A 14,150-nucleotide genomic window follows, 5' to 3' on the forward strand; every position below is an offset into this window, starting at 1 on the left:
TCTGCTCAAGATTTTGTTTGTAATAAAGAATCCACTTGTCATGATTCTGTAACTTTGGGCAGAGCAATGTTGAAGGATGAAATTTCTCCTAAGCAAGAAATGCCTCTTTGTAGACAGCATTATTATATAAGTAATTCAGTATTTTTATGTTCACATATAGGAAAAGAAAGCAGGTGGAATCAAAACACTGGGAGCAGACCCCAAAGTACAACCTTAGAAAGAGAAAACCATATGTTTTTCAGCACGTTATTTATGGTTAGCTACACCTTCCCCCTCATTTACAAATAAAGGAATGTTACATTCGGCTGTTTTGAAACCAGTGGCAAAAAGCATTTTCTGTCTGCACGTTATTTTATTCACCTCACTGCTACTTTGTGGGCTTTATTTGCAATTATGAGTTGCATTTAAAAACACTGGGAAATATTTGGAATAAATGCAACACTTCCTGTCTTCCTGCAGCTTCAAAATTTAGTTTTCAGGTTTGCAAGGTGGAACACAAACACAACCAACAGCTCTTTGCTGCTGACCTTGGCTGGACACAGAACAGACCCTCAAGAGATTCCTGGGCAATTCAATTACTCTAAAATCACACCAGGGTGGACACACACTGTGGAATCGTAGACATTCCATGGACTGAAAAACATCTAAACCACCAGCAAAAACAACCTCAGAGGAACACCGATGGATCACAGGAATACAAAACATAAACACGTAACGCAACAGCTTCTTAACCGGGAAATACAGCAATCAATTACCTTGTAAGTAATCTGCCAAATCCCCACCATTGCAGTACTGTTAAAAAGAAAGGTTTTTATTCAAAACACAAGGACTAAAATGCTTGCTATATAATTTTTACTTTGTAATATTTTCATGAAAATTAAAAGATCCTTTCCAGCTGTTTGCCTTAGAATTGTTTTGTCAATTATTCATAATTAATAATTTAAGGTGTAACACTTCATCAACACTTATAGTATCATAAAACGAAACCAAATCATGGAACAAACACTGCTGATAAATTCAGCAGTGCACAGGAAATTAATAACGCAGTTTTCCGAATTGCTTGTTTTAACAAGTCATGGCTATTTCGCGGTTGTGAAAAACAGAAGTTTTGTCTAAAAATCATCTTTAAAATCAGGCAGAAAGAAACATACATGTTAACACATACCTCCATTACCAAAAAGACAGAATTGGGCATTTCCTAAAAGAGAAAGACAACAAATCCCATTTAAGAATGTGACAAGACAAAGCCTTCACTACCTGCATTAACCAAGTGTAACATGAGATTTTTCATCAACCGAGACACCTTATGTTAAAGTCACTATTTCAGAGGGTAGCAAATACGTACGTTCCCCACCATTAAGTATTTCGCATTTTTCAAAAGCATTAGTAGATTAAAAAAAAAAAAATGATGTTGCTCCCTTAGCTTTCAGCTGCCTTGGACTATTCTATCAACAACACCTCTTATTAAGAGCTCTTAGAAATAAATGAACTTCCACTATCAGACATCACTGAAATGAGTCACTAACAGGACAGTGATATTTAGTCACAAATATACTAGACAAAACTACAAGCAAGACAATTTGACTACGACCAGCAGTTTTCTAGGGAGGAATTCCAAAGTGTGGTTCCCCGCTCCTGGGTCACACGAGCTCTGGTTCTGCCAGCTGAGCAGGCGAAGGTCGGTCACAAACCACAGAGAGGTTAACGGAATGAACCGGTTCCCAAACGGATACATCTGTAAACTATCTCTCTCAGCAAGTCACTGGCAGAAGTGCATTCTTGCCACGGACCTAAATGCCTTATGGCCAAGGCGGGATATTCTGCACTCAGATTTTCCAAAGCACTGACCCCTTTTGACCTATTTACAACCTGAATTCCCTCCCTCATAACTGGGTGGAAGTTACTGAAAGACAGATTAGCTAACTTCTACTGTAAATTATCTACAGGCTCCACAAAAACGCAGTAAAAACGTCTGTGCGTAAACCCGACTAACAAGAACATTTATCTTTTTGACAAATATTTGTTTTGTGTGAGGGAAGAAAGAGCCTACCTGTCTATGCCAATAATCAACATTGTTTTCCACAAAGTCTCCTGCATAAAATAGTTTTGCTAAGCCTACAAAGTTGGAGACACTCGGAGATCTATAAAGTAAAAGCATTTTTTCCCTGTGAGGTAAGACTGAAAGGAAGGAACACAAAGGGAACTGGAAGGAAACATAAGGCAAATAGACAATAAACAGGGTGATGGTTTTAGTTACGTAGTATGTTACCTCCCTTTCACTTCAAAAACAAACAAAACTTGACAGTTTGTGGGAAAATATGTTTTTAAGACCATTGAAAGAAAAGAGATGGCACAGCAGACAAGGGCACATGCCCCAGGTGGAAGTGGAACTGTACATGGTCTGTTTTCTGATAATTAGTGTCTTTCAATAGAAAAATAAAGGAAAAATGGGCCCATGGGTCCAAGCTATGGAAACCAACTACCAACCACAGCCCAGAGCACATGGATGGTACAAACCAGTAAAGTCGATTTCTACCAATCCATCACAGATACAGGTATCAACCGCAAATAACTGCAGTAAGTGCGGTTCAAGATGAACTGGATGTTTTAAGGTTAATTCAAGACTGTATTAGGCTGCTTCACTTTCTGGAAACATTTAGTTCAGCCACCCTCGTCTGTGTTACAGAAATGCATGTGAGGTTCTTTCCAGCTCAGAACATCAAGCACATCACAGATTTGTTTATGTTTGGAAATCAGCTTCAAAGAAAGCAAGTTTCTAGGAACATTAGTCAAATCTGTTGGAAATGAAAGGCAAACTCCAACCAATATAGAATATTAAAGCAGCAGTAGATCACATTTCAGAAGTCCCATTTGTTCAGTGTTTCTGTAACAGCTGTGGCCAACAAGAACCATCATTTGCAATCCTGTAAATACCTCAAAACCTAAGTGTATACATTAAAGTAAAAAAAAGGTAAGTAATTACTTGCTCTGTAAATTACTGAGGATACATAATGATATAGGTTGTTCCTTTCTACATTGTTCCTTTCCAACAACATCTTCCAAGACACAAACTCTCTTTCGGGAACCCCAATGATGCCAAACAGCAACTCTGAGATCCCCATTTATCAAACTGAAAATTCTGCCAGCTCAGGATCACTCCACTTAAAGATAACTGTGATGTGTACAAGAATAACACAACTAAACAGCAGGGAAACGGTCCGTTTGCCAGTGACGAGAAAGCAGCTCAGCAAGTGGATTTCCAGCCGAACATTGCAATCCCATGAATCAGAAATAGATGTTCCACAGCGTCAGTGCCTCCACTCACAACACACTCTGTACAAAAACAGCAGCTTATTGCAGTATGTAATGCTTAGCTCATGACAGACGTTTATTCATCCATCACAGAACTAAGAGAATGTGTTTTCTGGATTCCTTTGGAAACAAAGTCCTTTCAAATGAAACTGCTCCCTTCAGAAACACGGAGCTGACAAATTGTCCTGTTGTGCTAGTCCTCACCTGTTTATAGAAAGTCATTCCTACAAACTACACTAGATTTCCCGCAAACAGCATTATTCATCTTTTTTTGACTGAGATTCTTGATTAATAATAACAAAAAAGTCACTGCATTAAAGTCATAGTAAGAAGTAGAGTGTGTTTCCTTATTGTAGCTGGGATCATCTTTTTTTATTAAATTAGCAGAGCAGATTAGAGTTTTCCCCATGACGAGTTTAACCCCAGACTGGTCAAAAGTCACATCTAATTCGTATTGCAGAAGTAATATTTTACGCAGTACTGGTACCAAGCTCCCCACCTGCATCTCATCCCAACTTTAACTCATAACCAGACACTTTTCAACATCCGACCAATGCAAACTTTAGTTCAAAACAGCTGAAGTTGTTCACCCCTTCACAGTTGTTCACATTTTGCATTACCGTTCTCAGCGAGCCTGACTGGGAATGTGATCTCCATTTTCAGAATACATTCAGAAAACACCAGTCAATTCTGCAGATGCATTTTTCCCTTCTAAATTATTCTGCTGAAAAACAAAGCTGCCTCCATGATCATCCTCCAGACTTGTGGTCTCTGTTGACTTGCTAAGCAAAGTGCTCAAATAGGAAACGATCAGTAAACCAGCATGTTTCAGATCTAACACTCAGGAATTAAGCTGTCCCAGCACGCTATTTTAAACTGCTTCCTGAAACAGAAAACAAGGCGTTCAAAAATTTACATTGACATACAGTTCACAAAATTCCTGCAGCCAGAGTTGCTCTGGCTTACACTTCCACCTAGAAAAATAATCAAGCTAAACAAATGTATGTTGTGTTGCAACAATTACAGAACAGTTTTGCCCAGCATGCCTTGCTTTGTTGCCTAAAGTTTTCTTGACAAAAACCTACTTTTGCTCCTTCTTATTCTGAATCTAGGTTTTACTTGCAAGTTGAAGAAAAAGATAGCAAAGGTTAATAGGAAACCATTTTACAACTCTGAAAGCTAACAGATAAACCTACTAGAAAGATATTAAGAGGCCATGTATTTGCCAAAACATGCTGTGTTTTAATCCCAGACTTCCAACAGTTGTCTCAGGGGATGTGAAGTTCCAACCCAAATCACAGGCTCAGCACGGTAGTTCCATTTTAAAGACATTAATTGAAAAAGAAGTCAAAACATCCACGGTTACTGCTGACAGCTGTTGCTAGAACTCTAACATATTGCCAGGAACATACCCTGGATTTCTTTTGGATTAGGGAGTCCTCCTTTAGAACAAGCTGGAAGTCTAGTGAGCTGCCCAAGCAGAAACAGTGGCACAGAAATAGTTAACTAGGTTTTTGCTCCAAGTTTACAGCTTCTGTTTAGCTGCAGTTTATGATTGGACTCCCAAGAGCATGAGAATTAACCTGACAGCTTGTACACTGCTATTATCTGATTAATTTTCTGATATGTTAATTTGTGCTATATTTGCTTAATTTTTTTGACCAGGAATGCACTCATTTTTTTCTGAGCATTAAATACATTTGGCAAACGTTCTAATGATTTACTGAAGAAGGACTGGTCCAGATCTTTTTAAGGCTGTTTCTTACTGTATTACAGATACTCTTGTTGTGCTTTGCGAGTGCACCACAGCAGCAGCTTCTAACGTGTTCAGCTGCTTTCATGTCTAAAGGGCTGAACATTTTGTTAGTTCTGACTACATGTTAAGTCTCAGCCTAAATGCCAGTTGACATGTGCCTGTCGGATTCAAATGGCATGCAAGCTGCCAATCAGTCACATAAAAGAGCAAAAAGAGCAATCAGCCATGGAGAAATGTACCACAATAGCTCGAGCACTCATTTTCTGTTATGTGAAATGCTGTACTTAACTCACAGAATCCCAGAATGTCAGGGATTGGAAGGGACCTCGAAAGCTCATCCAGTGCAATCCCCCCATGGAGCAGGAACACCCAGATGAGGTTACACAGGAAGGTGTCCAGGCGGGTTGGAATGTCTGCAGAGAAGGAGACTCCACAACCTCCCTGGGCAGTCTGGGCCAGTGTCTGTCACCCTCACTGAGAAGAAGTTTCTTCTCAAATTTAAGTCGAACCTTTTGTGTTCCAGTTTGAACCCATTACCCCTTGTCCTGTCATTGGTTGTCACCGAGAAGAGCCTGGCTCCATCCTCCTGACACTCACCCTTTATGTATCTGTAAACATTAATGAGGTCACCCCTCAGTCTCCTCTTGTCCAGCTCCAGAGCCCCAGCTCCCTCAGCCTTTCCTCACACGGGAGATGCTCCACTCCCTTCAGCATCTTTGTTGCCCTGCGCTGGACTCTCTCCAGCAGTTCCCTGTCCTGCTGGAACTGAGGGGCCACAGCTGGACACAATATTCCAGATGTGGTCTCCCCAGGGCAGAGCAGAGGGGCAAGAGAACCTCTCTGACCTACTGACCACCCCCTTCTAATCCACCCCAGGTACCACTGGCCTTCCTGGCCACAAGGGCCCAGTGCTGGCTCATGGTCATCCTGCTGCCCACCAGAACCCCCAGGTCCTTTAACCCTACGCTGCTCTCTAATAGGTCATTCCCCAACTGATACTGGAACCTGGGGCTGTTCCTACCCAGATACTCATATATATGGGAGGTAGTGAAAGAGACTGGCCCACTGCACAGCACAAAGGAAAAGCAAAACTGTTCACACCGAAGAATTTAACATGCTCGCACACTTTAAGATCTTCTCAAATAGTTTTGAAATACAAATTACAGCATTTAGGCACCACAGGTAAGCTAAGGACTATGTAGTAACTTCAGCTCCGGGGTTCTGTGGGCCAAAACAAATCGGAACTGGTTGTCCCCAACCTTCAACGCCTACACTGGTGTCATTCCTTGCAGTCCAATATTGTCACAACCAAACCTGCAGTGAGCATCAGCTGCCAGGGAGCATTTCAAAACCTTCACGGTTTCTACAGAGCAGGATTTTTCATCTGAAAACTTGTCTGGACAGCATGTTTTCGTATGACTATTTCCACACACAGTGGAAACACTAGGGCCTTAATCAAGGAGCTGAGGGAAAAAACGTAAAGATATTGAGACATTCTCCTTAAAAAGACGACAGTTCAGAAACAGCTGTGACGAGAGTACAAAGGTAGACCGAGCTGTGAGACAGCAAGATCAAGAGCACACACAAGAATGCTTGAAGGAACCACCTCAAGAAATATATGCAATACTGCCAGACCAATTGGAGTCCTTGGGTAATCCAAATCGCAATATTTAATTCCCACTGGTAAAACAACAGGTACACATAAACGTGGTTCTTTCCACAAGCACCCCGATAGGAACTCACAGACACTTGTGTACGAGCAAAGGCTGAGGTGCGGGTACAACGGGCTTTGTTCCCACCAGCTCTCACAGGCAGCAGGAACAGCTGCAGTTATTTTTTCTGCTATGTACCAACAAGCTAAGACAAGAAACAATTTCTGTTCAGATACTGTTTCTCCAATAACACACTAGAAATTAGTTCTCCCTAAACTACTGTTCAAATACCAAACTTCAGACTCCATGCAGTGAAGTCGTTAATTCAGTCTCCTAAAATGCTCTCTCCCAGATACATTACAGGCTTTCATTCTGATGGCTGACATTCTAAAGAGGTTTTGAATTAAATTATTTGCTAAAACAGGCACTGTCTGGCACTGTGTGAGATTAGTTCTACTCAGCACACACTTGGGATCATGAACTGCACAAAACTGTAAATTCATGCCCTAAATATAGCACATTCCAAATAACTTACTGATACCTTTATACTTCAGTATAATACTTTATCCAAGGACCTCAATGTACTTCATGCTGGTGAGTTAAGAGGTTATTTTAGACTCCTCTTGCTTGTGAGAAACAGTGGGCTCCAGTTCCTCAATTAACATGATTCAAGACTGTCTCATCTTCTTTGCAGAATGAATGATATCCCATAGCAACACCATGGGAAAAGAGCTGCATTCCCACACCATTTTAGAGAGTCAAGAGCTTTTTATTCCTGAAAGAAAGAGCTCTTCCCCAAGAAGTAAAAAATGTCTCAGCAGGTTATACCTCGCTACACATCTATTATATTCTCGTGTGTTTTTTGAGCATTTGACTTCATGAAAAATTAATTTCACATTTAGATGTGAGCTGCACCTTCTTATTTTTTGTAGACCTGCTATGGCAAAACATTTGTCTCTCACAGATCGAGAGTTCACATTGAAGTATCTCCATAAATGCCTTCACTCTTAGAACTGCTGGTCTCCACACCTGGTGTGTGCATCTCCCCGGCCTTCTGAGATGACACAACCACCAATGGCCTATGCTCTGCTCATGTAAAATGCTTAAATGCAGATCAAACCTGTCACCATTGCATGCAACCACCTTACAGATATCAAGTAGTACTGCCATTAGTACAAAGAATTTCATTTAGTATTATGAGATGTAAAAATATTATTTGTTGCAATTAAATTGCCACACACATTGCACACCATCTTTTCTATCTGAAAACTCAGTAAATCAGTTCTTGGATTATTCAGCTAAATGGTCTGGCAAACAGTGCATCTGAAACACAAGCATCTTCTTATTTCAAACTGTCTAAGGCTAAGAAAACCTTCAGACCAACAGAACTACAAAAATAAAACTCCAGTCTCACTGGGAACTTCCTACTGTGACACAGACTCCACCGGCTCCAGCACTGCGGGAAAGAAAATAGATTGCTTGAAATCCTCAAGTCTTATCTGCTATGTTCTTGATACAATGGTAAACAAAAAGGGCAATACATGCTAGAACATGACATGCTAAAGAAAATTAGTAGGTGTGACAGCCCACTAGACATGTGAATGCCTTGCATAGTGTTCATTCTTGCTGGGTTATAAATTAATGTAATCGTACCAGTTAATGATGTATAATATTTCACAAACACAACCCTGTGCAGAAAGGGAAAAGCTTATTTGTGCAAGCGTCACATTCTTTAGACCACATTTTGCAAAGCAATTTCTTCCATAGAAGTAGCATCATACTGCCAAGCTTTATGTTTGCCATGAATGTATTTGAAATATATCCAAGGTATGAGACACAGGTTTTCCCTTCTCTTTGCTTTAACTGTTCATATTATTTAAATGCAAGTCAGTGACAAGCAGGAACACTCCCTTCTCAAAAGGTGAATACAGGACTGATCATTCAAGAAGTCCTGTCACTCTAAGGACACCCTTTCTTGTGGCATAAGAGAAAAACATTGAAGTTATGCTTTTAAATAACCTTTAAGTAAAGAAAATATCATTGACAAGTGTACAGCTCTATCCTCTCTTCCCTTGTGGATCATCTGTGCATAAATCAAAAGAAGCAAGAGCCTCTCCAAGGCTTGGAAGACACACCATATTAAATTATCAAAATACATATCTAGTCAACTACCCTCAGGTTGAGCTGCAAAGCTTACTAAGTAATCTTCACGTGTAAACAACTGTAAATGATAAATCTGAAATTCAGCTGCTTACTCACACACCAACACCCTCAGTCAACAATTCCAGTTTCTTTTAATATGTCTGAATGTACTAAATTTAGGATGCTGAGAGATCATTTCCACTTAGCAATACACAGGAAAGCCCAGTCTCTTTGAGAAGCACAAGAGATTATACTTTCCCTCTCAGAGCAGCTAAAATAATTCAGAATGCAACGTTCTGAAGACAAGACCCAGAAGGAAGAGAATCTATACATCCAAATGGGAAGTTTTGATGCATAGTCTGTTACTACATGAATACCATCGCTTTGTACCAAAAGTCAACAGAAGTTAGTACATTCCCTAGCGCTACACACAATAAAACCTGAGTCTGCCTAACGTATATCCTGGGAACACTCCTACTGGTACACTTTCCATCAGGTGTATTCAGCCGTTATCCGCAAACACCCACTTTACAATTAAAGGGCCAATTGTATTTTCATACGTAAACTTTAAGGAAGAAAACGGTATCAAAATATATTTTACCTGGACATCATAGAGAGCTACAATGTTCTCATGCTGAAGTTCCTATAAAACAAAATATTTATATTATGGAAATAGCCTGTTGTTGTTATTATTTTAACATGCCAGCTGACAATCAAAGTGAACCAAATTTTACAAAGAAAGGTAATATCTTTTTTAGACTATCTGATGGAATTTGGAGGAAATCCCAGCTATTTAGACAATATTTACAGGAACACGAATTTGGGCAAAAATAACATCAAATAAAAGTAATTGCATGAGTTGTCCTGTGAATTTTAACTGTTAAAAAAAGCATCTGTCTTTGCTAAGTACTTGCAGCACAGTAATAAACCCAGCACTACAATTTCTGGTATACAATAAATATACTAGAATATAGTATGTAGATATTAGTATTTAAAATACTGACATATCCCAAGAAGCTTGGAAACATGGCAAGAAAGCAGCACTACTTATTACTGCAAAGCTACGTAAAATGAGATGTGAAGTTCAGAGCAAAGAACACCAAGAGACCATTCAAGAAGACATTTGTGTAAAACAGCATTGAAAAACTAAATGATGCTCTGTCTTCTTTCCTTCATTAGAGTCACACTACAAATTTTAAGTCAATTAACAACTCAGAAGCGGGAAAGCTGCTTCAGGAATCAAATTCAGCATGACAATTCCAACTCTCAAGGCATGTGAGCAAAGAAGATGAGGAAAAGATCAAAGACTGATGTTCTACCCTCAGGTATGGCTTTTGTTTATGCGCTGCTAGGGAAGTGTCACATTAACCATCCTGAAGGACAAAGTTTTCTACATGTGCAATAAGCAAAGCACAGAGACTGGTTCTACAACAATTTTCCAATTTTAGCTACAAAAGCACACCCATAACCTGTTCTGAGACCATTTCCAGCACTAAAAAAAAAGTGTATTTTTCTCCTTTTTTCTTGGTCTTTTTAGTACTGGATTTCCTCTGGAACTAACAAAGACACAACAGGCAGAACAGCCATTACTGTGATACTACCCATGACCTGGAATGAACCAGGTCAAAAGTCTCTTTTCCTGTTCAAGTAAAGCAGCTTTAAAAATCACTACAAATTAACATACCTTTAAGATTTTTATTTCTTTTCCAAGTAGGATTTGTGACTTCGACAAGTTCTTTTTGTTAATGCTCTTTATGGCTACTTCCCAGTCAGTTTTCTGGAAGGAAACAAACACAAATTATTGTCAGTTTTATATATTTTTAGCTTTATCTACTAACAGCTAGCTAGCAAACCACTGGAGAAAACGTTGCGAGATCACCCCTACTCTACCCACCAGTGATTACTGCATCACATGATACCATCAAGAACGATTTCATTCCACAATAGCTCAGACAGCTATTAAAATCCAGCTGCAGCTACACTGCATTTTCATGGACTTAAAAGCATTTAAAAAAAAAAAAGGGGGTAAGTAATCATATCCCATTTATTTTTTGGTAGTGCTGCTACGTATCTGCTTTTTAGTCCTCTCTCAGTGATCAAGTTACTTTTACTCTCCTTTAAGGACTTCCCATTTACAGCTGCCTTATTCTGTGCAGCTGACAATGAGTTTTTAGGTAAACTTATATATTGTCTATTTATATATATTATCTAAAAATAAATCACTTATTTATTCATAATGTGGAAGCATCTCCACTGGCCTTTAAAGTTTGTTTTCCTTTCTCCCTATTCTTTTACCCCAAAATCACTGCACTGTGCCTCTCCAAGTTGTGAACATTACCCTAGCGCTCCAAGATGGTAAATCTGAAGTGTTTTTTTTTCTGGAAAGCAGAGGACTTTAGGCACCAACACCAGAATAAACTCCCACAGCATCAAGAAACCATAATGTAACTATGAATATTGCGGGCGATTAGTAAGCCACGCCAGGAAACCAGACACCTCCGAATTTAAGAAATGTTCAGCCAATCCCAAAGGAGACAATTTTCCATTAGATCCCTCGTCAAACAGCGAGATAAACATGACCCTCCCGACAAACAAAGGGCTCAGCCTCCCATACAGCTGCAACTCTCCCCTCGCCGTTATGTCAGGGAGCTACCAAATAGCAGAGAGGAGAGGTGGGAACGCAGAGCGGTTGCTGGTTTTATAGGGGAGGGGGATTAAAAATAAAATAAATTAAAATAAAGGGGTTTATGGGGGGAGCTGCGGAGCTCCGCAGCAGCCCCAGGCCCGAGTTCCCCCGCCCGGTACCTCAGCCCACCCCACACCTTCCCGTCCTGCCTTTATTTTTCCTCCCCAAACACCCAAATAACGACAAAACTCCCCCAAAGGACACCCCCCCCCCCCCCAGCTGTCACCCACCGGGAGCGGCCCCGGCCGGGCAGGGCTTGTGTAACCGGCCCGGCTGCGGGCGAAGCCCAGCGCTGTTTACCTTGCGGTGGCGACCTTTGAAGACCACAGCAAAGGCTCCGTGTCCTATCAGGTCCTTCTTGCTGTACTCAAAGTCCCCCACCACCTCCATCATCCCTCAGGGGGGCATGAAGCCCCAGGAAGGAAAGAAGGCGGGAGGGGAAACAAAGGGGCTCTTCCTCCAGCTACAGCCGCCTCACGGCAGCGGGCGGCGGGGCGGGATCCTGCCCCTGTGCTGGCTGCCCCCGGCGGCGGGGGCAGCTCCGATCATCCCGCGGGGGCAGCCGCAGACCCCCGGCCCGGCGGGGCTGCTGCAGGGCGTCTCCGAGGCGAGGGGCTCCGTCTGGCATGTGGAGGGCAAGGCGGGGAAGGGGAGACGGGGGGAAAGCTCTCAGGGGCCGGGTGTGAGGGCACAGCGCGGCATAGGCGCCGGGACGAGGGGCCTGCTCAGCGGCGAAGGGAGCTCCGTGCCCTGCCGCTGCCCGCCCCCATGGCTCCGCCACAGCGGGGGCTGCCGGCGCCGCGGCCCCTCTCAGGGACCGAGCCCCGGAGCATCCAGCAAGGCGGGGAGAGGTGCGGCCCGCAGCTCCGGGGGTGGCTGCCGCTGTCGCCGCCGCACCCCTTGCGAGAGAAGAGTAAGGAGGGAGGTTGCGGACGGGGCGGGGGGGGTCTCTCAGGCCGCCACCGCCTCTTGAGGCTCCCACTGCTCCCCCAGCTTCCCCTAGGCGATCCGCTCCCCGCCAGCCCCGGCTCCGACTGCCCAGACCTCCGCGCCACCCTACGCACTTTATAGGCCGCATCGCGCAGGCCCCAGCGCTCGGCTGCTTCCGCCGGCGGTCAAAGAGTGCCTCACCCCGGTTCACCCGGCGGGAGTGCCAGACGCCGTTCTGTCATCGCTATCCCCTCAGGAGCGCGGCCAGCCCGGCCCCGCTGACCCCTGGACCCCTCCGGTCCCCCACACCCCACCACGGCTGCTGGGGTCGGTCAGTGACCCAAGGCCCAGGGGACCCCCCGTAACTCCCTGTCCTCAGCCCAGCACCCAAGCAGAGAGGCCAAACTCCAGTTCAGCCCCACCATGCCTGGCTATCGCACTTAATGCTTGTTCTATTTTGCTTTAGCTGTTTTCTCGGCCACCTCAGGCCCACCCGGCAGCGAGGACGAAGCTGAGGAGAGTGGGAAGGGCCGGGGGCTCCAGCGAGGGCCAGGGCAGCAATAGTGCTCACCGTTAGGGAGCAAGATGCTACATCAGATCCAGTACAAGGAACTTAAATCAGTGGAGACACAACGGAGGAACAAGCCCGCTAGGTGCTGTAAGCCAAAGACACTCCAAGTTGCTCAGTCTCCCTATGAGAACAACCTCTTTAATTTACAGCCTCTGCCCCCCAGCACTTTTAGATCAGCCTGGGGCTGCCGAAAGCAACACACAAACACTAAAAAACAAACTACCAGCCACCACACACCAGTCACGTGGAGCCTTTGACCTTCACCTCCAGATCTACATAATGACACTCCTTGCCTTTGCTTTCTATTCCCCACTGCTCCCTTCCCCTTCCTCTCTGTTTGCATTCTCCATCACACCACCTCCCCATCCCAGTTTCACCTGCACAAGCTGTTTCAGGTTCCCCAGCATCCCCAGCACCATTAGATCAAAATAGAGACTGAGCAGAGTTACACAGTCTTCTCCCTGTTCTTCACTTATGTCCCTTTGCTTTCTGGCACTCAAATCAAGCACTACTGGAGCTGCCTGCTGTTTCAAAACCTCCATAGCCAAAGAGTTCCCCAAAGGCAACACACCTGCATAAAAAAATATTCATCAGGAGACACTTAAGCGAATATCGACAGCTTTATAAAGCTGTTGTAAGCTCTAGACATTGTATGGAGGCATCAGAAGAATCCTAAGACATCTATTTCGTGCCAAAGAGAACCGAAGGGCTTTAAACTCCCTCAGGACCAAATCCTCCCTTTATTTTCTGAAGTTCTGAGCTCCCATCCAAAATCCATCCACAGCACTAACCTAGCAAATGAAACAGAGAAAGCAAAGCTGACAGAGTAATTTCTGCAGATCAGAACAGCCCTGTGGAAGGAATAAATGATATGTAAAAATATTCCAAGTTAATCATATATTAATGTGTTGGTAGTAACACAGACACTTTCTAGTGTGCGTTCACAGTGCCCATTTAAAAACAGAAAAAAGCCCACAAGTCTCAATGTGTTAAATATTCTGATTCAGAAAATAATTTCCCTGAGAATTGGCTGTTCATTGTCATCCACCAATTCCCACATTCAGTATTAATCCTCTGAGCATCAGCATGCATCCTCACCCC

At 43.1% G+C, this 14,150-nt stretch overlaps 1 protein-coding gene across 1 annotated transcript in view; it reads right to left on the reverse strand.

The window, feature by feature from the left end:
* The window catches only part of ULK2 (unc-51 like autophagy activating kinase 2), a 37,145-nt gene extending 24,541 nt beyond the window's left edge, over window positions 1–12,604 (reverse strand). The window contains exons 1-5 of the mRNA XM_065036321.1: window positions 11,849–12,604; window positions 10,547–10,639; window positions 9,464–9,505; window positions 1,166–1,198; window positions 756–792 (exon numbers count right to left, since the gene is read on the reverse strand). Coding sequence (XP_064892393.1) covers window positions 756–792; window positions 1,166–1,198; window positions 9,464–9,505; window positions 10,547–10,639; window positions 11,849–11,941 — 298 coding nt within the window. The 5' untranslated portion in view covers window positions 11,942–12,604. The remainder of the gene's footprint in view (window positions 1–755; window positions 793–1,165; window positions 1,199–9,463; window positions 9,506–10,546; window positions 10,640–11,848) is intronic.
* Between the last annotated feature and the right edge of the window lie 1,546 nt (window positions 12,605–14,150).

This window comes from Columba livia, chromosome 20, assembly GCF_036013475.1.
Source record: "Columba livia isolate bColLiv1 breed racing homer chromosome 20, bColLiv1.pat.W.v2, whole genome shotgun sequence".
Classification (NCBI taxonomy): domain Eukaryota; kingdom Metazoa; phylum Chordata; class Aves; order Columbiformes; family Columbidae; genus Columba; species Columba livia.